We start from the raw sequence: 25,671 nt of genomic DNA on the forward strand, positions 1-25,671 counted from the left end.
AAGGAAAACACTTTGATGACATTTAGGACATTAAAGGTAATATGATGACAGCTCTGATGGCCATTCCAGAAAAAGAGTTCCAAAATTGCTTTGACAGGTGGACTAGGCACTGGTATGGGTGTAGAGCTTCCCAAAGGGGGGGAGTACTTTGAAGGTGACCATAGAGATATTCAGCAGTGAAGTATGTAGCACTTTTTCTAGGATGAATTCTTGAACATAATTGTCCGACTTCATATGTTAAGGAAGGCAGTCAAAAAGTACCACATATTGTATGATTCTGTTTATATGAAATACCCAGAAAAGACAGAATAAATTGGTGATTTCCTGTGGGGGAGTAGTGGTTGGGAGGTGCTTGAGGGTGGGTGGTTGGGAGGAAGGAGTGACTGGTAATTGGTACTTGGTTTCTTTTTGGAGTGATGAAGATGTACTGTTGATTGTGATGATGGTTGCAAAACTGTGTATGCTAAAAACACCTGAATTGTACATTGAGGTGCGTTGTAGTATATGTGGATTATATCTTAATGAAGCTGTTTTTAAAAAAAAAGTAAAAAGAAAGACATCCTGTGTACATGGATAGGAAGTCAATACTACCCAATGGGATCTACAGATTCAGTGCAATCTCTATCAAAATACCAATGGCATTTTTTTTGCAGAAATAGGAAAACCAATACTAAAATTCATGTGAAATCTCATGGGAACCCGAAGAGCCAAAAATGATCTTTAAAAAGAACAATGTCGGAAATCTCATACTTCTTATTTTAAAACATATTATAAAACTATATAATTAAAACAATGTGGTCATGGCATAAAGACAGACGTAGAAAAAGGGAATGGAATAGAGAGCCCAGAAATAAACCCTTGAGTTGACTTTTTTTTATAGTTGAATGATTTTTAATGTGTGCCAAGACCACTCAAAGGGGAAAAGACAATCTTATCAACAAATGGTGATAGGGAAACTAGTATCTACATGCAAAAGAATGAAGTTGGACCCTTAACACTATATGTAAAAAAAAAAAAAAAAAAACCTAAGACCTGAAACTGTAGAAGTCCTAGAGGAAATCATAGAGGTGAAGATTCAAGACATTTGATTTGACAGCTCTTTCTTGGCTCTGACACCAAAAGCACATGCCATAAAACAAGAATGGATAATGAAAATGGAGTACATGAAAATGAAAAACATGTATGTATTGATAGACACAATCAACAGAATGAAAGGCAGCCTATAGAGCACAAGAAAATATTTGTGTATCATCTGACAAGAGGTCACTATTCTTGAATTGTGTAAAGAAATCCAACACCTCAACAACAAAAATAACTCAGTTTTTTTAAAAAAATGGGCAAACAATTCACACGTTTCTTCAGAGATAATATACAAATGACTATTTAAGAATTACCATATGACACAGCAGTCGCTCTCCTGGGTATCTACCCAAAAAATCTGAAAACATTTATACATGAAGACACGTGTGCTCCAATGTTCATTGAAGCTTTGTTTACAGTGGCCAAGACATGGAAACAACCAAAATGTCCTTCACAACCAAAATGTCCTTCGATAGATGAATGGGTAAAGAAGTTGTGGTATATATACACAATGGAATACTATTTGGCGGTAAGAAAAGGTGATATAGGAACATTTGTGACAACATGGATGTATCTTGAGAGTATAATGCTAAGTGAAAGAAGTCAGACAGAAAAAGCAGAGAACCATATGATTTCACTGATATGTGGTATATAAACCAAAAACAACAAAAGAACAAGACAAACAAATGAGAAACAAAAACTCATAGACACAGACAATAGTTTAGTGGTTACCAGAGGGTAAGGGGGGATAAGGGTGGGAGATGAGGGTAAGAGGGATCAAATATTTGGTGATGGAAGGAGAACTGTCTCTGGTTGGTGAACACTCAATGGGATTTATAGATGATGTCACACAGAATTGTACACCTGAAATCTATGTAATTTTACTAACAATTGTCACCCCAATAAATTTAAAAAAAGAAAGAATGACATCATAAGTTTCATATAAGGATGACTTTAATTTTTAATACTTTTCAAATTCAAGAAAAATGACTATTTAGCACATGAAAGTACATTCAACATCACTGCTCGTTAGAGAAATGTAAATCAATTGCAGTGAGATATTAACTCACACTCATTAGGATGGTTATTTTAAAAATAAAAGGCAAAACCCAGAAAATAATAGTTGTTGGAAAAAATGTGGAGAAGTTGGTACCCTTGTGCATTGTTGGAGGAAACATAAAATGGTATAGCTGCTACCGAAAACAATATGGGAGTTCCTCAAAAAACTAGAGCTGTTTGTACACCCATGTTCATAGCAGCAGTAATTCACAACAGCCAAAAAATGGAAACAGCCCAAATGTCCATCATCAGATGAGTGGATAAACAAAACATGACGTTGGTGTATACATATAATGGAATATCATTCAACCTTAAAAAGAAGGAAATCTGTCATATACGTCAGTGGTGATATTTGAGGATATGCTCAATGAAATAAGCAACTCACAAGGACATGTATGATTCCACTTACATGAGGTAATAAAGTAGTTAAATTCATGGAAACAAAGAAGAGTGGTGGTTGATGGTTGGAGGGGGAAATGGGTGTTTAATAGATACAAAGTTTGTTTTGCTGAATGAAAAAAATTTGGGTATCTGTTACACAGCAATGAATATACTTAATGTTATAGAACTGTGCACTTGTGGTGAATTTTGTTCTGTATATTTTTACGAAATAAAGTAACCAAAACTGTTGTTTGTATGTTAATATCAGACACTTACACGGTCAACTTTAAGACAAAAAGCATTACTAGTACTAAAGAGTGTCCTTTTATAATGATTAAAAGTGAAGAAATCCATCAGAAAAGTATAACTTAAAATTTAATGTACTTAATATCAAATGTTCAAATATGAAACAAGAATCCAGAACAAATCCAGATGTAACGAGTGATTTAGTTTACCCCCAAGGAAACAAAAAATTAGAATAATTTGAGAATCAACTTTGCATCTAACAACTGCATAGTACACATTCTTTTTGAGCCTGTTGGTACTTTGACCAACAGTGGTTTATAAAGCAAATTTCAATGTACTGATATTACATAAAACAAATTATTAGTGGAATTAAGTTAGTGTTTAATAATAAAAGTTAAAAAGCACAGTAATAAAACCCTGTATGTTTTGAAACAAAGGTGTATTTTAAATAATTCATCAAAGAAGAAGCCATAGTGCAAATTAGAAAATCTAAGTGGAATGATAATTGCATTTAAGAGGTGCACTTGAAGAGATAGGATTAAATGCAAATATATTAGGAAAAATGCTTGAAATTAATAAGCCAACCCCTAATATTACCTTTGCTGTATAAAAACTTCCCCCCAAATCTTAAAGGCTTAAAGTAAAAATGTTTCACGTTGCTTAACAGTGGCTATGGGTTGGCTGTTGAGCAATGTGTGTGTGTGTGTTTCTCTTCTAAGTGTCTTTTCATTTGGGGAATCATGCTGAAAGAGTAGTCCCTGTTCAGCAGTGGTTTATTCACAGAAAGGGGACGGACAAGAGACTGCTAACGTGTATACAATTGCAGTTAGAGGTGCTGCTTAGCTGTTCCTTGTGTACACTTGCTCACGTTCCTTTGGATAAAGCAAGTCACATGGCTATGCCTGTTGGCATGTATATTCTCAAAAGGCATGAAAGGTAGTTACATGAAAATGGGATGTAATTACTGATCATGAAGAAAATTTAAAAGGTATTTTAGGCCAATAACTTGGACATTTAGATAGGACATTTTTCTCGAAAAATATATGACTTAGAAAAACTGACTGGAAAAGAAAGTTGCTTGAAACCATTTTTTTTAATCTTTAAACTTGAAGACAACTTGGCTTTATTAGCAAGTTCTTCTAAAATTGGAATAATGGATATTTTCAGTGAATAAAGTTAATAGGACTCAAGAATTTGTTGAATTAGTGGGGATAAAAGAGGGAATACTTCACTAATTTTATGAGAACAACATAACCTTAATACTGATACATGAAGAGCACATGAATGAGAATTTGAGAATATGAATGAGAATCAAACATTACAGGTAATCTAGGTATAAATATTCTGAAACGATCTTTTCACAACCAGGTCAGTATTTTTTTTAAAGATGTAGCCAAGTTTTCATTTCAATAGTGCAAGTTGTGCATTAGAAAAATCACTTCTCATGAATAGAAGAAAGGTTGTGATCACTTCAATAAATACAGGAAATGCATTTGATAAAGTCAGCATGTTTATGTGAGATATTTTTAGCCACAGGAATAAAAGAATATCTGTAGCCTAATAAAGGGTTTCTGCAAAGTCCCATACAAAACAAACATCTCACTCTGAATGGTGAAACGTTGAAGCTAATCTCTTGTAATCAGAATTAGAAAACGAAGGTCACTGTCAAATCTATCAACTATATTGGCTATCTTAGACCAGTGAGGCAAACAAATAAAAAAGGATAAGGGCCAGAAAGGCAGAAGTGAAAACTTAACATTATGTAAATAGAAAACCCAAAAGTATCTTATGCGTGAGTGATTAGAATTAGTAAGTGCTTAAATTTTCTAGGTAATTTTTTTAATCCAGAGAATTTCCACATAACAGTAGGTAGTTGGGAATAGTAACATTTAAGATTTTATTCTCTAATAATACAAAACAATCTTAAAAATCTCTGTTTTCTGTGGCTGCCATAAGAAATTATCACAAATTTGGCAACTTAAAACAACACAAATTTGTTATTTTGTACATCAGAAGGCCTGGTAAACCCAGCTGGTTTCTCTATTCCAGGTTTACAGGACTGAAATGCAGGTGTTCCTGCCTGGGCTCTTATTTGTAGGTTTTAAAAATCATTTCCAAATTCATTCAGATTGTTTGCAGAATTCAGTTCTTTGTGGCTCCCGGGTGGAGCTGAGGTTCCTTATTTCCTGCTTGGCTATCTGGAGCCTCTCAGCTCCTTTAGGCCACCTGCATTCTTGGTCAAATTGCAGTAAGTCACAAGTCAGCTGGTGAAGGAGCCCTGCTTTGCATCTTTTTCTTCTGCTGCATCTCTTCTGCCTGTGGTTGGAGAAAGTTCTCTGCATAATCCATAGTAAGATCCCTATTTTAAGGTCATTTAATAGAAATCTTACATCTGCAAAGTCCTTTATACCACATATTTAACATAATCACATGTTACAAAGATTGGGATCTGGACATCTTTGGGGGGCTCTTCTGCCTACCTTAGGGTAGATTTTTAAAAGGATGGACACAGCAGACTTTTTAAGAAGAGTATTATAATAATTGAAAGGTGTTAATGAAGACAAATAGGGAGAGACATACCAAAATTCATGTTTGAAAGATTCAATGTGGTAAATAAGGTAATTTTCACCAGTTGATTCAAAAGTCAATTCCAATTTCAACGGATTCTTTTTAGGAATTTGATCAGCTGATTTCTAAAATTTATATGGAAATGTAAGAGACAAGAAACTCATCACACTCATAAAGGCATAGCAACTTTTTTTGTTCGTTTTTTTAGCAAATAACAGGTATAAGGTAGACCATAAGAATGGAATAAGGAATCCAGAAACACTTGTGTGCATATATATGCACACTTGGTAAGTGACAGGCGTGGTTACTGATCAAAGGGAAGACCTGATTTTTAATATGTGGTGCTGGAAAAGGGGTGAAAAAGTGAGATTATAGATCTCTGTCTGGTAGTGTCATTCAGATCTGTTCCAGTGAATGGCAAAAGCATAAAGCTGTTAAAGGATAAGGATCTTTATGACCTTAGAGTGGGGAAAGGTTTCTTAAGTGGACATAAAAAGCATCTTAAAGGACAAGCTCACAAAGAATTTTTCATTAAACATGAAAAAGAGTGCATACATAGTCTACAAAGTGAGAAAAAGATGGTTTCCATTCATGATTTGATAGGTATTGTAAAACTAATGTATGAAGTATAAATCAATAAAGATTCACTAAAAAAAACTGGTGATAAGGCATGAACAAGCATTTCACATAAGCAGAAATCAAAATGATTGAAATCTTGAAAAGATTTTCAACATTATTAAGAAAATGCAAACTAAAGTTTCAATGGAATATTTCATAAAACCCACTAAAGTTAAAACATCAGACAGAAAAGTGTTTGGGAGTATTGGAACAAGAACTTCATTAGTCTGTGTGGGAGTAAAAAGTAAAACCATACATTGCGCTCACCATCTCTTCTCAGGAATATGCTCTTGAGTTGCATGTTTCAAATATGGTAGCCATCATTGAGCCCTAAAAATGTGGCTACTCCAAAATGAGATGTCCTCTGTTGTACAATAGAGGTTTTGAAGAGTTAGTAAGGAAAAAAAGAATATAAAATAGCTCAATGATTTTTTAATTATTGCAATTGAAATATTTGGTTAAATAAAATATTTAAAATTTCACTTTTTTTAACCTTATTAGTGTGGCTACTGGAAAATTTATATATATATTTAGTTTGTCAAACATAAATATGTAACAGTTGTTTTAAAGTCTTGTCTTAAAATTCAACATTTGAGACATCCAGAAGACAGTTTCTATTGACTGCCTTTTTTCTTGACTATGGGTTACATTTTTGTGTTTCTTTTCACATCTAAATATCTTAAGTGTGTATGTACACACACACACACACTCACACATATACACAGGGTGCCAAAAAAAAATGTATACACATTTTAAGAAAGGGAAAAACTATTAAAATTGTAATACTCAATATATGCTGATAACAAAAGATGATTACAAGTCACATTTGACTTCTGCAATTACAAGAGGTGCTCAAAGTGGTTACCATCAGTATAATTTTAATGCAGTTTTTTCCCTTTTTTAAAATGTGCATACATTTTGGCACCCTCTGTATAATTTTTTTTGTACTGTACATTGTAGCAATTATACTGCAGAGATTATAGATTATGTCATCTTCCTCTGAGGAATGTTGACTTTTTTATTCTATTGGTTGGCCAATTTGGAATTGTGTTGGCTTGATTTTATTCTTTGGTCAGATCTGTGGAAAGCCTTTCTAACTTGACAGAACTTAACTTTCAAACTCTGTCCCTCTCAAAATCCTGTCATGTTTTGTGTTAGGTTCTCCTATGGAATCTAAAGTAGGTCTTAGTTGTAGGGTGAGGGCCTTGTTCTATAGTATGGCCTGATTTTTAAAGCATATCTGGGTGTTATTGAGTGGTTAACAAGTGGTGTCTCTTTTCTTCTGGGTCTGTATGCTCACTATCTCCCAACATTGTTGGACTTTTAGTATATTCAGCTCAACCCCGTAGCAGCCACTTTTGGAAATGTCTCAGGGAGTCTTGTCCTCCACGTATGTAGCTCAGCCTTCAGTCAAGGACTCAAGTCGCTGTGCTCCACAGATTCCACTGCTTCAATTGTTACAGTCATCTTTTAAAACTGTTTCATATTATTAAACTTGATCATTTATGTATCCTAGGAAATCAGTACATACAATTTAATTTGCCACTAACAGTGCCATTTGAGTTTCTGTTACACCATTCTTCACAAAGATTTAATAGTCAGACTTTTTAATTTTATGATGTAACAGTTAAGAAATGATCTTGTGTGTACAAGTGATATGTCCCTATATGTTCAGCACTTTACTTCATGACACAAGATGGTCTGCTTGCCATTGTGTGTGTGTGTGTGTGTGTGTGTGTCTTTTTTTACTATGGTAAAATGTATATACAAAAAAAAGTCATTTTAATCATGTTGTAAGTGTATAGTTTCTGTTTGCCTTTGAAACGTGATCTTCCCTGGTTCAATCTTTGAGCTGCTTCTCTTACTATTTTGTTGTCTTGTCCACAAGTGAGAGAATCTATTCCCAGGTCTTTAATCATTAACTGTATGCTAGTGTCTTTGTGGGCTCTAGAACTCTGTAACCAGTAGCCTATTAGATTTTCCAGCTGTCTGTCTCGTGTTCCACAGGCATCTCATTATATTCTGTCTCCATTAAGAAAAATTCAAGGAAATCTACCCCAAACCTCCTGTATTTTTATTTTGGTTGGATGCCTTAGGAATCCTCATCAACTTCTAAGCATTTTCTCACTAGGTCCTATTCATTCTTTCCTATGCATTCTTACTGCCATGCATTAATTCTGACTTACCTCATCTCTCCGTGGGGTTTGGATGCTAGGTTCTTGGCTCTAGTTCATTCTCGTTCTAGCTTTCCTCTTGTCAGAGTAGTAGTCCTCCTTCCTTTATCCTTTCCTTCTTTCTTCCTAGCAAGTAAGGGAATTTACTACCAGAAGTCCAAGTATGAGTGCTCGCTTGCAGGCAAATCTTTATCTAAGACTGCATAGAATAATTTTGATTTCTTTATCCTATACTTGGTCTGCTTTCATCTGTGTTAGCTTCATTTTCAGTCAAGACTTTCACCATGTGATGGCAATGAAGGCTACAGACAGTTTCAGGCTTACATTATTTTCAAAGTAAGTGATCCTGAGGAAAATATGCACATCTCTCAACTTTCTAAATATACATCTGACCATTTTCCTATTTCTTAATATTACTCAATACTTCTTTACCCCACTGAAGATAAAGTTCGAATTCCTTGGCAAACAAGAATTCCTGATTTGGCTTTTACGTATGTACCTATCTTCATTGTACTATGGCTTTCAGTTTTAAAGTTCATACTTTTAGATACCTAGTGGCATGTGTTGTTTCCTTTGCCTGCAATATCTTTTCACATTGTTTACTTGCAAAACTCCTTATCATTGTTTAGATTGAAAAATCCAGTTTGGGTATTACTCTACCAGGAAATATTTATTTGATAGCTTTTACCTGTTCCACCCAGAAAAGTCACTCTTCTGTTCTACCTTTGAACTACATAGCTGTGAATCTTACTGTTGATGCTTCTAAAGTAATCTGTCCTTTGCCTTTGGCTTTTGTTATTTCTTTTCAGCAGTTTTACAATGATGGCCTGTTCTGGTTGTCTTTGCATTTATATTCTTTAGAGTTCATAGGACTTCCTGAATTTATCCCTTGCTATCTATCTTTCATCAGTGTTGGTAAAATATCAGCCACAATCTCTTCAAATAGTACTTTTGCCTTTCAGTTTTACCTATTTTTAACTCTTAGGCTGAAACATAATTGTTTATAAGTGTTTTGTTATCCACTAGATAATTAAACCTCTTTGGTCCCTTTTTTGAGCAAGGCAAGGTATAAATTTTATAAAAACAGCAACAAATTAGACTTTGGTTGTATATCCACTTGTGGTAGACTAGGTAATTCATATCAGCCCTCCTGCTGAGAACAATTAGAAAAGTAGGTTCAAAAAAATCTGTAGAGCTAACAGACATTAAAAAATCATGTGGTCAAAATCTGGAAGAAGGAACTCTGAAGAAGTATGATTGGCATTAGGGTCTGCGTTTCCCTTATAGGTATCTGCCAGTTCCAGAAGAAGCAACTGAGAAGCTGAAAAAAGATTTCTTTAAAAACTTACGGTACTAGGGTAACAAAAATCAAAGTTCAGAAACCAGAGGAGGATTTCCAGTAAACCTTAGAAAAGGTTGACATCCTAGAAATTAAGGTGAACTAGAAAAGGTTTGCTTTCAAAAAGGCCATCTTCTAATCATTTTATTCCCTTATTAGATAGATCAGCATGCTCGTGCCTCTAGCCATGTGACTGAAGCAAACACAAGTTCTTTCTAGAGGAAATACCATCCTAGGCTTCAATTTTTCAATAGTAACGTCTGGCCATCAAAAAATAATTAGGTACACAAGAAGGTGTGATAGAAAGAAAGAAAAAGGAAACAACAGAAGATGGAGACAGACCCATAGAGATCCAGATAATAGAGTTATCAAACAGACTTTAAATTAGCTATTGTTAAATGTTAAAAAAAATAAAAAACATAAGATGGAGAATTTCAGCAGAGAACTAGAAACTTTAAAAAGACATCAAATGGAAATTCCAGAAATGAAAAATATAATACTGAGTGGAATGGATTGGCTTAAGAGTAGATAAGTACAGCTAGAGACAGAATTACTAAACTACTATGTGTGTCAAAAGAAAAATCCAGCATGAAACATGGAGCAAAAAAAGATGAAAAATACAGAAAAGAGTGTAAGCAATATAGGAAATACAGTCAAAAGGTCTAACATGTATTTGATTGGGTTCTTAGAAGAGAGGAGTGAAAGAATAAGGCAAAAGTACTATTTGAAGAGATTGTGGCTGATATTTTACCAACACTGATGAAAGATAGATAGCAATGGATAAATACAGGAAGTCCTATGAACTCTAAAGAATACAAATGCAAAGACAACCAGAACAGGCCATCATTGTAAAACTGCTGAAAAGAAATAACAAAAGCCAAAGGCAAAGGACAGATTACTTTAGAAGCATCAACAGTAAGATTCACAGCTAACCTCTCATCAGAAACAGTGGAAGCTAGGAGACAATTGGATGATACACAGTATATAAAGGGAATTAGTGTTCAAGAATAAAAGTAAATTGTTGAATTGTAAACTTAAAATAGGTGAATTTTATGGTATGTAAATTATATCTCAGAGAAGCTGTTTAAAGATGAAGGTGAAATAATTATCAGACATATGAAAACAAAATTTGTTTTCAGCAGATCTGCTTTAAAGAAAATAGTTTTTTAGGCAGAAGAAAATGATTCCAGAAAGAAGCTTGAAGATACAGAATGAAGAGCAATGGAAAAGGTAAATATGTATGTAGATTTTAAAATACATTGACACTAAGCACAACAAAGCTGGTGTAACTCTATTAATAAAGTGGATTTTAAAGGCAAGAAGAATTATTCAGGATAAAGGACATTTCATAATCATAAAAGGCTTATTAGTTGCCCCAGAAAATATTACAGTTCTAAATTTGTATGTATCTAATAACAGCCTCAAACTAAATAAAACAAAAATTGACAGGTACAAATAGACAAATTTATAATCATAGTGGAAAATTTTAATATACCTTTCTAATCAAAGTTGCAAGATGTAGCAAACAGATCAGAAAATCAGCAGGGATGTGGAAAATGTGAACAGCACAGTTCAGGAACTTGGCTTAATTTGACATAAGTGAAATACTGCATCCAACATCTGCAGAGTGCACGTTCTTTTCAAGTGCACATTGACCCTTATGCCGTACACGAAAAATCAATTCTAGATGTAGTTCTAAATGTGAAAGGCAAACTAATAAAAGTAGAAAATAAGGTACTATCTCCATGATCTTTGGGAGGGGAAAGATTATTAAACAGGAAATAACACAATGAAGGAACTGATGGATAAAATGTACTACATTAAAAAGAACTTTTTTCACCAAAAGACACAGTAAGAGATTGAAAAGGCAAGTACAGAATGGAAGATCTTACCTACAAATCAATAAGAGAAAAAAAAAAAACTAGAAAAATGAGCAATGGTATTGAACTACCTCACAAAAGAAACTATCCAAGTAAAATATATTAAAGGTTTTCAGCATTATTAGTACTCAGAGATACAAATTAAAACCACAGTGAGATAACACATACACCTACCAGAGTGGCTGCATATTTAAAATTTCTGAATTTTTATTTTGAGATAGGTTCACAGGAAGTTGGAAAAATAGTCCAGAGAAACCCAGTGTACCTTTCACCCAGTTCCCGCCAAAGGTTATTCTCTCACATAACTAAAATAAAACACAATATTAAAACCAGGAAATTGACATTTCTTATCACAAATGTGTGTGTATAGTTCTGTGTCATTTTATCACGTGTGTAGATTCATGTAACTACCATCACTGTCAAGATTAACTGTTTTATCACCACAAAGATCTTCCTTGTGCTATTAGACTCCCACCCACCTGCCTCGCCTCCACTATTTTTAACCCCTGATAACCACTAATCTGTTCTTCACCTCTATAATTTTGTCATTTTCAGAATGTTATATAAATGGAGTCATATTTTGATAGATGTATATTTTTAAATCAAATGCCCTTGAAATCCATCCAAGTTGTGGGTATTTTCAGAATGGCTGCATTTTTAAAAACACAATACCAAGTGTTGTTGATTGACAATGTTGAGCAATAGGTACTTCAGTGTGCGGCTAATGGGAATGTAAATAGATACGACTGTGAAAAACTGTTTGGCACTTTCTACTAAAGTTGAAATGTACTATCTGATCCATTCCTAGTAAATACTCAGTAAAAATGTGGGTTTCTGTTCACCAAAAGAAGTGTTTTGTAAAAACATATTTATGGCAACATCATTTGTAATAGCTGTAATCTGGAAAGGACCTGAAAGCTCATCAGCGGTAGAATGGAGTCTTAAAAATTGTGATCATTCAATAGAACACCGTAGAGCAGGGATGGGCAGATGTTTTCTGTAAAGAACTACATGATAAATATTTCAGGTTTTGTCCAGTACATTGTGGCAACTACTCAACTCTCCAGTTATGGTAATGAATAGCCATGTGCAGTGTGTAAACAGATGTGTGTGGCGACGTTTCAGTACTTTTTACAAAAATAGAACTTGACCTTTGGGAGCTGTAGTTTGCTGACCTCTACTGTAGAGCTACAAACTATAGCTGAATCTCACAAAGACAATTTTGTATCAAAAAAGCCATACATCCTGATTCCATTTTTATAAATTTCAAAAGCATGCAAAGTGAATCTATAGTATTGAAGTCAGCATATTGCTTATATTTAGGGAGAGAGGGACGGCAGTGATGGTAAGGGACGTGAAGTGTACTTCTAGGATGCTAGTAATATCTTTATCTGAGTGGTGGTTACACAGGTCTGTTCAATTTTGACTACTCATTGAGATGTATACTTAACAATTTAATGCACTTCCCTAGTGTTTGTGTGTGTGTGTGTGTGTGTGTGTGTTACATAAATGAATTAGTTTTAAAAGTTAAAAACAAAACAAACATACTGTTTGTGTTCCCATTAAGGTTACTCATCTTTGGCATGTGATAAACATAATAAATGTTTTTTGAATTGGGAGCTGCTGATAGCAAGCTCTGTAGCAAGATGAGGGCCAGGGAAGAGTAATGACTGAATTAGCTTGAAGAGCTTACTGAAGGCTTTTGGGAAAGCAATTTTAGTAATCCGGTAAGAACTGAAGTAATCATTTAAGGCATTTTCATGAAAAGAAGACAGCTCCTCGTTTAAAAGCTAACAGGATCTAATTAATGGTATGAGCTGAAAAGTAACTCTTGATGTTTGACAGAAGGAAATGGTGGTTTGGAAAGCTATTAAGAGCAAGGTACTACAACTATTGTAATGATGATATTTAATTTGGTTCCCCTAACAACTTTTGTTACAGTTTTTTACCTGCTTAAACCTTCAGTCTTTGGATGTTACTCTGTAAAGAGTGGTGTACCTATTAGCACTGAATGGTGTAGATGGGATGTAGGGTTCACTGGGGAAAACTTACAAAAAAGTAGTGAGTGCCAGCAGTCTTCTCACTCTTTTTTTTATCCCACAGTTTAGGCCAGGGATGGATGGTCTTCACAATCCATGGCCAAATGGCCTTACAGTAGAGAATGGCCGCCACCTCTCTAATGCTCTACACATATGTACGGCAGGGAACATTTAAGTGACCGTCTAACAGTAGTTAGAAAGGGGAAGCTTCTGGAGCCCCAGGGGCAGTGATTCTTCCTTGGAGCTAATAACTCAGACCTACTGAGCCTCCTTGCTACTAACTTTATAAAAGGGTTTGGAATTGAACCTCCAGGGCCACTTAGATTTATCTTTCGTCACGTTTTCCATTACTAGAAAATAAAGTGAAACCTCTTGGTGATATTAAAGGTCTAGTAGCTTTCTCTAACTTGTCAGGCCTTTTTGCCACTGGTTCTACACAGACTTTCTCATTCACTGGATTATTTTCTAATAAATGGTTGCTCATTTCAAGCTTGTCATCTTTGCTCCCATTACCTAAATTAGAATGCTTTTCTCTTTCTCTAAATTCTCTTCAAGAGCTGCTTTTGTACCATCTCTTCTGTGATGATCTCAGTTCTACCAAATATTACCACTTTTCATACACTGCCTCATGCTAGTTTTTATGTGTACATTTCCTTCTTTCAGTCCTAACTTGTAAATTCCTTAAGGGTAGGGAACATGTATTAGATTACTTAGTAACCTCTATAATACCATAGTGGTCTTGTGGGTAAATGCTGAGCAAATAATGATTAGAATGTATGTTCTTACAATGTATTTTAATTATAAAATAATCATAGGTCAGGGTTCTATATGCCTCTTTAGACTGAATATTAATTGTTAAGTAGAATACTTGATTCTTTACTACAATATCTTTTTCTGTTGCAATTAAGCCGTTTTAAAAATTCATTTTTTGAGGTTGATATCAATTATTGTCTGTTGGTTACTCTGTTAGTCAGTTTAGTAATTAGATTCCTCCATTCTACTTCAGCAAGAAGTTGAGAACTTTAAGAAGCTAAATCTCATTAGTAAAGAGCAGTTTGAAAACCTAACACCTGAACTTCCTTTTGAGCCAAACCAAGAAGTTCCTGTAGCACCTTCACAGTCCAGGCAAGGTATGTAAATCTGCTATTGTGTAAGTGTCTGAGAACTATTAAAGCAGTTCTAAATTGTTTTTAAAGTTTGCTATTTCTTTTTTTTTTTTAATTTGTGGAAAACATTTAGATATCTGGTAAAAGACTAGAATTTTAAAACTCTTATTTACCTTTTGGTGTACTTTAAAACATTTTAGAGATTTAAAAATACAAGCCTTGTACTAAATGGACAGAGTGTGAATCCCACCTTATTCTTGGTAAATAGGAGGTAATCATCACAAAGGTGACATAGGAGTCATCTATCAAACCTGGATGCTTACTTAAAAGTAGGCAAAATTGGTTGGTTCTTTATGTGTCTCATTGGATTTTGAGATTGTGGGAATATTTCTCTAAATAAAGAAACATTTTCACTGACTTGCTGATTTTTAAAAATTCACCACTAGCTCATTCTTTTGTTTTAAGTCCTTTGTATGAAAATGTACATACATTTGGGGTAGTCATTAAAAATGATTTTGTTACAGTATTTTATGAAGTTAGGGTAACAACAAACTTTTAATTTGGAAAACTTCAAACATATACAAAAATAGAGCAAATTGTATGCCCCCCCCGTGTGACTATTACCTACCCATTAATTATTTAATCATCGCCGATTTTTTTTTCAATTTGACTCCACTCGTTCTCTTTACCTCCCATTCGATTCTTTTGAAGCAAACTTCCAATCATATTATTCATATTTTTTCATCCCTAAATATTTCTGTATATGTGTTTTAAAAAAAGACTCTCTTAACACATAAGTAACACAGTACCATTATCACATCTAAAATTAACATTGTTTCCTTCATATCAAATACTCAGGTGTTCAAATTTCCTCATTCACATTAAAAAAAAGAGACAGAATCGATATAAGTTCCAAACGTTGCAATAGGTTGATAACATCTCTTTTAGTCTATAGGTTCATACTGTTTTTTTCCTTGCAATTTATTGTTGGAAAAACTGGATCGTTGATCCTGTAGAATTTGTCACATTCTGGATTTTGCTGAATTATCCTCATGGGTTCATTCAAACTGTTTTCTGGTCCTGAATTTTCTATAAATATTATTTTGATACAGAGACTTGAAAAGACTGAGGCTCAAATTTTTGTAAGAATATGTCATATGTAGTATTGAATACCAGAAGGCAGTAATCTTGATTGTCTCTCTTTTTGTGGTGTTAGTAGCCACTGATAATCATTGCTTGTAGGGGCTGTAAAATGGTGATAATCCTGATTTTATCATTGCTTTTTAATTTAGTAGAATACTTCCATAAAGAGAACGTCCTTTAATTGACTGTTTGTTTATTTTGAGATAGAGTTCTCACAGGAAAAGGAATGAAAGCTTAATTCTTTCCCTTTAGTAGTTTTCAAAGTTATGAGCTGCCTTACATCCTTCATTGGTGAACAATGAGGTTTAATTTTTTTGTTTGTTTGTTTTTAAATTATCATTATCTCATAAATACCTTAGATGGCTTTCACTCTAGTGTGGTTATTTTTCCTATTGATACTTGTGGTAGTTATCAGTTTATTGACTTTGAGCGCCAAATCCACCTTGTTGCGTTAACTTGCTAGTTTACCAGCTAGCAGGATGTTAACCTTTGTCAGTACTCAGATTGCGACTGAGTTGGTAATTGTTTCTAGGCCCTTTCAACTGAAAGAACTTAGTAGTTTTTTTAAGAAAAAATACGTTATGAATTCATGTTGCTATTTTCTGCTCAAATTTAGAAATAAAGGTTTTAATTCGTTTGATTTTGTATTTGTATAGCTTTTTACTTACATTTTAAAATCTTTGTTTCTAACCACAAACAGAATTATGTATTTATCCTATGATATTATAGTTTTATTAATAGAACAACAATAGTATTAAATAATTATATTACTATGAACACTAAAAAAGTTCCTTTTAAAGTTCTTTATATTTTTAAACTGTAAACTTTTTCAAACTTTATACTTTTAAACATTTTTTTAAGTTCTTAGGATATTCCAGTAAGGATGTTCAGTCTAATTACAAACTTTTTTTGTCTTGTTTAATTTGAATACATTGATAATTTATGCTCCTCAGCACATCGTATAGAGAATGAAAGCCCCAAATTAAAAGGTGAATTTTGCAATGCATAAAAGCAACAAAGAATTAGTATAAAAATCTAAAACCTGAAAAATCAATAAGAAAAAAGTTTACATCAGTTGAAAAAGTAGGAAACAAAGCATGAAGTGGAGCTTCACATAGAGGAAAACCAAATAAATATAAAAAGATGCTATCCTCTTTAGTTTGCTGAGCTTTGCAATTAAAACCACAATGACATACCATGTTATAACCCAACAGTTTCACTTCAAGAGATACTGTCACAAATGTTTTTCTGTCTCTTGCTTGAGATAGAAAAAGCAATTTAAAACTAAAAAATGCTGATTTATAGTAGAATATATTGTAAGATGTATATTCACATAAAGGAAAAATATACAGCAGTGGAAAATGAAAGAACTAAAGCTATATGTGACAAAGTAGGTTACTCTTAAAAATAAAGGATATATGAAATGAACCAGACACAAAGGAGTTTACTCAATATAATGCCATCATATAAAATACACAATTCGTGGATATGTACGTGGCATATAGAAACCATGAAGAGCAGCAGGAATTGTTACTACAAAAATTTAATATAATGGTTTACTCCTGACAGAATGAGGTAATCCCATTTGGAAAGTGTACATGGGTTTGCCTGTTTCTGGAATGTATGTATTGGTCTGGTTGTTGGTATTTGGCCATCAACTCTGTGTGTCTAAAATTTTGCCTTCCTAAACTCTTCAAGTAAAAAGTCTCAGATATTTACCAAAATGTTTTTTTGAATACTGTGTTTTTGGAAAGCTTGAATTTTTTTCCAGACCTAATTTCTTATTTTCAATTTAGTTGCTAAATCAATGCAATTTTTCCATTTATATATATTTATTAATCTTCCTTTATGTATTATAATGTTCAATGAAAAAAAATATTAAGAAGATAAAAGCCCAATATATTCCTATGATAAGAAATGTTGACTAGATTAAGTTTGAAAGACAGTTACTGATTGGATTTAAAGAAAATTCAGCTCTATACTGTTTGGATGTCATAAGTAGACAGAAAGATTGAAAGGTAAAAGGCTGGGAAATTCTATAAAATATGATACTAATAAAAAGAACTGGTATTGCTGTTACAGAATAAAATTTAAGGCATAAAGGTGTTTATTTCACTGTCTTTAATATCTATCTTTCTATTTATATCCTACATGCGATCCAAACAGACCTCTGCCCCTACACCCCACACCAGCTTTGCTAGTGCCTCCGGAGATTTCTATGTTTAAGACAAGTCATATCAATCCTTATTTTACCTACTACCTCGTTAGATCAATCACTCTCTGTCTTCTTCCTGTTTACTTAGTTCTTCTATTTCCTGGAGACTTAGTTGCTAGTTCTTCATTTCTCCAAGCTTTGGATGCTTTCTAAATTGTACAGGTGGTAAAAAAATAAATAAATAAATAAAAATCTTCGTTTCATCCTTTATCCCTTTCTTTTTCAACCTCCATATCTTATTTATTGGCAGATTATATCCATTACCTTTTAAAAAATACCAAGAACCTACCCACTTCTCACCTTCTCTACTTCTGTCACCTGGCAAAAGCCACCATCATTTTCTCATTCATTAATTATAATAGTTCCTAACCTGCTTCCCTCCCTTCATTCTAACCATCTTATAAGGATTGAGTTATTTTTTTTTAGTTCCTTTTCTTAAGTAAAGTATTATTTATATTCAGTAAATTTCGTATTTTTTGTGTGTACCGTTTGGGAATTTTGACAGATGCATATAGTCTTGTAAATACCACAATTAAATTATTCATAAGCTCAGAATTCTCCCATGCCTCTTTGTAGTCAATCCCATGGCTACATTTGGCTGTTTTCTATTTTTGATCCCTATAGTTTTGCCTTTACCAGAATATTATATAAATGGAATCATATAGAATGTAGCCTTTTGAGTCTGGCTTCTTTCATTTAGTATAGTGAATTTGAGATTCATCTATATTTTTGTTTGTTGTTTGTCCCTTTTACTGGTAAGTAGTATTCCATTACATGGATGTAAGTGGTTGGTTTATTGTTAGTTGAGGGACATATAGGTTGTTTTTAATTTGAGGTGATTATGAATAAAGCCACTATAAATATTTGCTTACTAGTTTCTATGTGAATGTAAGTTTTCATTTCACATGGGTAAATACTTTGTAGTGGGATTGCTGGATCATGTAAGTGTATGTTTAAGAAACTGTTTTCTGAAGTGGCTGTGCCATTTTGCGTTCTACCAGCAATACATGAGGGTTCCAGTTTCTCTGCATCCTCACCAGCATTTGATATTGTTAGTTTAGTTTTGTTTTTTAATTTTGCCATTCTAATAGGTACGTAGTAGTATTTCATAGAACAAAAAAGGTAGAAGAAGGAGGAATTTGCCCTTTTTGCTGCTTCATTGTTTGAGCTGGGACATCACATCTCTGGCCTCAGACTGGTATTCATATCATTGACTCCCCTAGTTTCAGGTCTTTGGACTCAGGCCACTGGCTTTCCTGAGTCTTCAGTTTACAGATGGCAGGATTTGGGGCTGCTTATCCTCCAGAAGCTCATGAGCCAATTCCTCGTAGTAAATCTCCTTTTATATCCTCTTAGTTCTTTTACTCTGGAGAATCCTAATACAACCTAATATCCCGTGATGTTGTTAAACTTACTAGTAGTAGTTCTAGTCGCTTTTTAATAAATTCTTTGACATTTTCTACATAGACAGTTATCTTGTCTATGAATAGATGTAGTTCTCTTACTTTTCTATCTGTATTTCTTTTTCTTTCCTCTCTTTTTTAAATTTTTTTCTTCCTACCCTAGTTAGGACCTCCAACATGATGTTGAATGGGAGTGATAAGATGTGACATCCTTGTCTTGTTCCTGATTTTAGGGGGGAAGCATTCAGTTTTTCATCATTAAGTATGATAGTCATTGAGGTTCTCCACAGAGGCCCTTTATTAGGTTGAGGAAGTTTCCTTTGTTTTCTATTGTCCTGAGAGTTTTTAACCATGAATGGATTTTGATTTTTTTTGGTCCTGCTGAGTCTTTAAAATGATTGCGTGGTTTGTCTTAGTTTACTGATGATGTAAATTACATTGATTTGTTTTCAAATGTTGAACTAGTGTAGGATTTCTGGGATAAACCTCATTTGGTTGTGATAGATCCTCCTCCTTATTCATTAGGAATATTGGTTTGTATTTTTTTGGATTATCTTTGTCTAGTTTTGGTATCAATGGAATGCAGGCCTCATAAAATCAGTTGGTAACTGTTTGTTCCTCTTCTACGTGTTTCCCCCAAAATAAGACCTAGCCGGACCATCAGCTCTAATGCGTCTTTTGGAGCAAAAATTAATAAAAGACTCGGTCTTATATAAGACCCAGTCTTATATTATATTAAGACCGAGTCTTATTTTACTTATTTTATATAAGACCCAGTCTTATTTTACTTATTTTATAGTCAAATAAAATTTTTGCTCCAAAAGACACATTAGAGCTCATTGTCCGGCTAAGTCTTATTTTCAGGGAAACAAAGTATATTTTTGAAGAGTTTGTATACAATTATTATTTTTTTTTATTTTTATTAAATTTGAGGTGATACTGGTTAGTAAAATCATAAAGGTTTCAAGTGTACATTTCTATAATACATCATCTATACATTGCATTGTGTGTTCACCACCCAGATTCCTTAAAGAATTGGTAGAATTTGCCAGTGAAGCCATCTGGACCTAGAATTGTTGGAATGTTTTAAACAACAGATTAATTTATTTAGTAGATATAAGGCTATTTAGGTAATCTTCATTTTCTTGAATAAGCTTTTGTAGTTTGTATATAAAGAATTTGTCAATTTTGTGTAAGTTGAATATAATACTCCCTTTTTGTTCTTTTAATGTTTCTAGGGTCTGTGAAGGATATCTCTTCTCTAGTTTTTTAAGGTGGAAGCTTTGATAATTGATTTGAGGACTTTATTCTATTATAAGCACTTACAGCTATAAATTTTAAGCACTCTTTTATATGCATCTCAAATTTTGAATATGTTGTGCTTTCATTTTCAATCATTTCCAAATATTTTCTAATTTCTTTTGTAGTTTGTCTTTGACCCATCAATTATTTGAAAGTGTTTTTGTTTATTTTCTTCATGCTTGGATATTTTCCTGTATCTTATTTTTAAGAGGGAAATTTAAATTATTGATTTGAGACTTTTTCTTCTAATATAGGCATTTAATCATAAATATTTTCCTCTAAGCACTGTTTCAACTGCTTCACAAATTTTATTTTTATTTCAACTGTTCCACAAATTTTAATGTTGTATTTTAATTTTCCTTCCCTTTAAAACATTCTCTCATTTTTCTTGACACTTTCTCTTTGATCCATGGATTATTTAAGAATGTTTTGTTTAATTTTCAAGTGATTGGTAATTTTCTTTTTTGTTATCAATCTTAATGATATATAGTTTAATTTCATTGCTATTAGAGAACATGCTGTGTATGATTTCAATTCATTTTAATATGTTGAGGTTTATTTTATGACTCAACATTCTTGATGAGTGTTTCGTGTACATTTAACGAGAATATTTATTATGCTGTTTTGAAGGGTGTTCTATGAATGTCTATTAGATACAGTTGATTAGTGGTGTTGATGAGTTCTATATCCTTGCTGATTTATTGTCCACTAATTATATTACTGAGAGAGAACTGTTGAAGTCTCCAAATGTAATTGTAGATTTGTCTAATTTTCCTTTAAGTTCAGTCAGTTTTTGCTTCATTTATTTTGAAGCTCTTTTGTTAGGTGTACTACACCCTTAGTTTTATGGTGTCCTTTTAGTGAGTTTACCTTTTTATCAATATGTATTGTTCTTTTTTATCCCTGGTCATTTTCTTTGCTGTGAAATCTACTTTTATCTTATTTTGATATAGCCATTCCAGGTTTCTCTTGATCACTCTTTGCATAGTATGCAGTGTGTGTTTCTCCATCCTTTTACTTGTAACCTACCCATTTCATAATATTTGAAGTGAGTTTGTTATAGAGAACATATAGTTGGGTCATTTTTTTTTTTTTTTAGTTTGACAGTTTGTCTTTTAATTGTTGTATTTAAACTGTGAACACATAAGGTAATCATTGATATGTCTGGATTTAGATCCACCATTTACTATTCATTTTCTGTTTATTCTCTGCATTTTGTTTCTGTTTCCCTTTTTCTGTTCCCTTTGGGTAATTTGTAATTTTTTTGTATTTTAAGTTTTTTGGCCATATGTATCCTTTTTTGTATAGTTTATTTAGTGGGTGCTGTAGGGATTGCAAAATATTTAACTTTTCACAGTTTGTTTAAAATCAGTATTTTACTACTTCAGTAGGAATGTAGAAACCTTAGGTGTATATAGGTTTTTTTGTGTGTGTGCTGTAGTCATACATGTGTTCTTCATACATTGAAAACCCCATCAGACAGTGTTTCATATTTTACTTTTAACTACCTTGTATGTTTTAAAGAACTTAAAAGTAGTGTATGTAATATCGATACACACACACACACACACACAGAAGATGCCAAAACAATGTATACACATTTTAAGAAAGGAAAAAACTGTATTAAAATTGTAATAATATATACCAATAACAAAAGATGAATACAAGTCATGTGTATACATTTTTTGGCACCCCCTATATGTGTCTGTGTGTGTGTGTATGTATGTATGTATATCAAGACTTTTTTTTTACCATTTTCTCATTTGTCCTCTATTTGTGATATTCCAAGTTTCCTTCTGCTATAATTTCCTTCAGTCTGAAGTATATTCCTTAGCAATTTTTTAAAGCAATTCTGCTGTGATTTATCTTTTCCTTCCTCTGATGAGGTCTTTATTTCACCTTTGTTTCTAAAGGGTGTTTTCACTAGATATAGAATTATGGAGTGACATTTTTTCCTTCAGGACTTTAAAATTCATGCCACTTATTTCTGGCCTTCATAGTTTCTACTTAAAAAAATAAAAATGTAGTCATTCAGATTGCTCTTTTACATGTAATAAGTTCTTTTTCTCTAGCTATTTTCAAGAATTTTTATTTATTTTAAGTTTTCAGCATGAGAATGTGATACATCTGGATATGGATATTAATTGGGTTTATCATTGATGGAGTTCTCTTCCCTCTATAGGTTTGTGCCTTTAGCCAAACTTGGGAAATTTTTAACTATTATTTCTTCAAAAAATTTATCTCTGCATTCTTTCTCCTCTCCTAGACCTTTTGCTGTTGTCCTACAGGTTCCTGAGTCTGTTAATCTTTTTCTAATTGTTTTTCTTTGTTGTTCAGATTGAATAAATGCTACAGATTCTTGCTGCTTTTAATAGTTCCTCTTTATTTCCATTGTAAGCAATTTAATTGTGGTTGTCTCAGTGAAATTTTCTTCATGTTCTTGTGCTTGAGACTTCTTGAGTTTTGGATGTATGTGTTTATATATTTTAAATCAAATTTGGAAAATTTTCAGCCGTTGTATTAACATTAAATTTTTAAAAAATTCATACTGTTTTTTTTTTCTGTCTTTAAGACTCTAATTATATGTATCTTAGACTATGTAAAGTTGTCCCATGGCTCACTAACACTCTTCATTTTTTGGGGGGGTGGTCTCTTTTTCTCTGATTTGGGTAATTTCTACTCTTGTGTTTTCAAGTTCATTAATCTTTTTTTCTGCAATGTCTAATCTTATTTTTAAACACGTCTAGTGTGGTTTTCATTTCATCTGTTGTATTTTTCTTCTCTAGAAGTTCTATTGGGTTCTATTTATTGTCTGGATCTCTTTTTGATATGTTCATACTTTCTTCCACCTTACCAAATACATGAAATATAATTAAAATCCCTTCCTTCCTCCCTCCTTCCATCCCTCCCTCCCTTCTTTCCTTTTTGCAAATAAAGTGTAAATTCAGTATTTAGATCCATAGCTATCTAACCACTCTGGTTCAGTTGTTGGCAAATTAAGACCCATAGTCCAAAACTGGCACATCATCGTGTCCACACCGTTCATTTACATATGATCTATGGCTGTGGTACAGTGGCAGGATTGAGTAGTTTCAACAGAGACTATGCGACCTGAAAAGCCAGAAATGTTAATACCTAGCAATTACAGAAAATGATTTCCGGAGTCCTACTTCAGTGGCATTTTATTTATAAGAAAGAAATAAAGTGCCAGTTCTCATGTAGCATTTTTTATTATCAGCCTTTACTGAACACCAACAGAATAATATTAAGTTCTGTTTTTATAATGGCAATTCCTGTCTATAGAAATAATGAAGACTATGGACAAGGTTCATTTGGTTCAGGTATACAGCTGTGCAATGATTTGTTTTGGTAGCAGTAAAATCTGGAAAATCTTAGGTAGTATAATAGTTAGCACGCCCTTTAGTCCAGTGGTTCTGAAAGTTTAGCAAGTATCTGACTCACCTGGAGCTTGTTAAAAAAAAGTTAAAAGATTCTGTACCCAGTATTTCTGGTTTAGTAAATTGAGGTGGGACCTAAAAATATGCATTTCTAACAAGTTCCCAGGTCATGCTGATGCTGCTGGTCGGGAATAAACTTTGAAAATCAGTGCTTTAGCCTAGTGCTCTGAAATACCAGTCTTCTCTAACAAACTTTTAGCAGAAATTGTATGCTGAGCAATCACAATTGAGGTTCTCTGAAGAGCAGATGACCTTTTGTTTTTGTGTGTTTTACAGCTATTTGAGGTATAATTTACATACCATAAAATTAACTCAGGTTAAATGTATAGTTTGATGCATTTCAGTAAATTTGTATAGTTGTACACCAAAACCACAATTCAGTTTAAGAACAGTTCCATCATGCTAAAAAGTTCCCCTGTCATTATTTGCAGTCAGTCTCAACAACTCAACTTCATTCTGAAGTAACCAGTAATCTGTTTTCTGTCTATGTTTTTGTACTTTCTAGAAATTTTATATGAATGGAATAGTGTGTCTGGTTTCTTTCAATTAATGTAAAATTTTTGATGTTAATCTATGTTGTGGCTTATATTAGTACCTTGTTCTTTGTTATTGCTAAGTAGTATTCTATAGATAGACATAACACATTTTGTTTATCCATTTGACAGTTGATGAATATTTGGATTTTTTTCCAGTTTTGGCTATTATGAAAAATGCAATTTTGAACATTCGTGTACAAGAGATGGCCCATGATTTTGATTAAAAACAAGTTACAATATCTAGATGATATTCATATATCATCTCAGTCTTGTAGTTGATTAAAAACTAATCCCGTATTCTTGTTCCATAATTGTATTTCTAGTAATAAAAATTTTTATCTACTATAAATATTTTATATACTATTGTCTTAACTATTTTTGATAATTTTATGTCAAACTGTTATAAATCAGTGTATGGTATCCTATAAAAATTTTCTAAAATATTTCTTTTGAGATAACAAAAGTATACAATAGGTCTTATTCTCGCTATTGTGTACTTTTGTTATCTCTTAGTCTTCAAAAAATGTATACATCTGCTCTTACTGATGGGTAAAATTCACACTGAATTAAACGTGGAATAAAATAAATTAAAACTGAAATAAAACTTAACTTTTTAATAGGAAAATGTTTGGTATAAGTAAAAGCAGGGAGAAGTGTTTAATGAACCCCCCTGTTTACCTGTCTCACCTAATTTCAACAGTTGTTAATAGTTTGCTATTCTTTTTTCATCTGTTCTTTGTTCCCCATCTTGAACAAGATATTTCATATTGAATCTCAAACATCATATCATTTCTTCTGTAAATATTCATTGTATATTGCAAACTGTTAGATACAAATTTTCATGATACTATTTTATGTAAAATTAGCATTAATTTCTTAATATTATCTACTACCCAGTTTATGTTTGGTTGTCCCTGATTGTATGAAATATATCTTTTCTACATTGGTTGTTTGAATCAGTACCAAACAATGCATTTGATCAATAGGACTGTTAAGTCACTCTTAATCTGTAATCATTTCTCTTCTCTTGTTTTTCCATGCTAGTGATTTGTCAAAGAAACTGGTTAGTTTGTCATAGGATTTCTTGTGATTTACTTGATTGTATTTTCATATCATTTAATATG

The 25,671-nt window shown here is 32.9% G+C and overlaps 1 protein-coding gene across 4 annotated transcripts in view; it reads left to right on the forward strand.

Annotated features, from left to right (window-relative positions):
* Positions 1-25,671, forward strand: part of LARP1B (La ribonucleoprotein 1B) — a 96,066-nt gene that overhangs the window by 46,429 nt on the left and 23,966 nt on the right. For all 4 annotated transcript variants that reach the window (XR_004425582.1, XM_033134139.1, XM_033134141.1 and 1 more), the window contains one exon: positions 14,391-14,514. Coding sequence is in view for 3 of the 4 variants with exons in the window: in XM_033134139.1 (XP_032990030.1) it covers positions 14,391-14,514 (124 nt within the window). In the remaining variant the exon portion in view is untranslated. The remainder of the gene's footprint in view (positions 1-14,390; positions 14,515-25,671) is intronic.

This window comes from Rhinolophus ferrumequinum, chromosome 18, assembly GCF_004115265.2.
Source record: "Rhinolophus ferrumequinum isolate MPI-CBG mRhiFer1 chromosome 18, mRhiFer1_v1.p, whole genome shotgun sequence".
Classification (NCBI taxonomy): Eukaryota; Metazoa; Chordata; class Mammalia; order Chiroptera; family Rhinolophidae; genus Rhinolophus; species Rhinolophus ferrumequinum.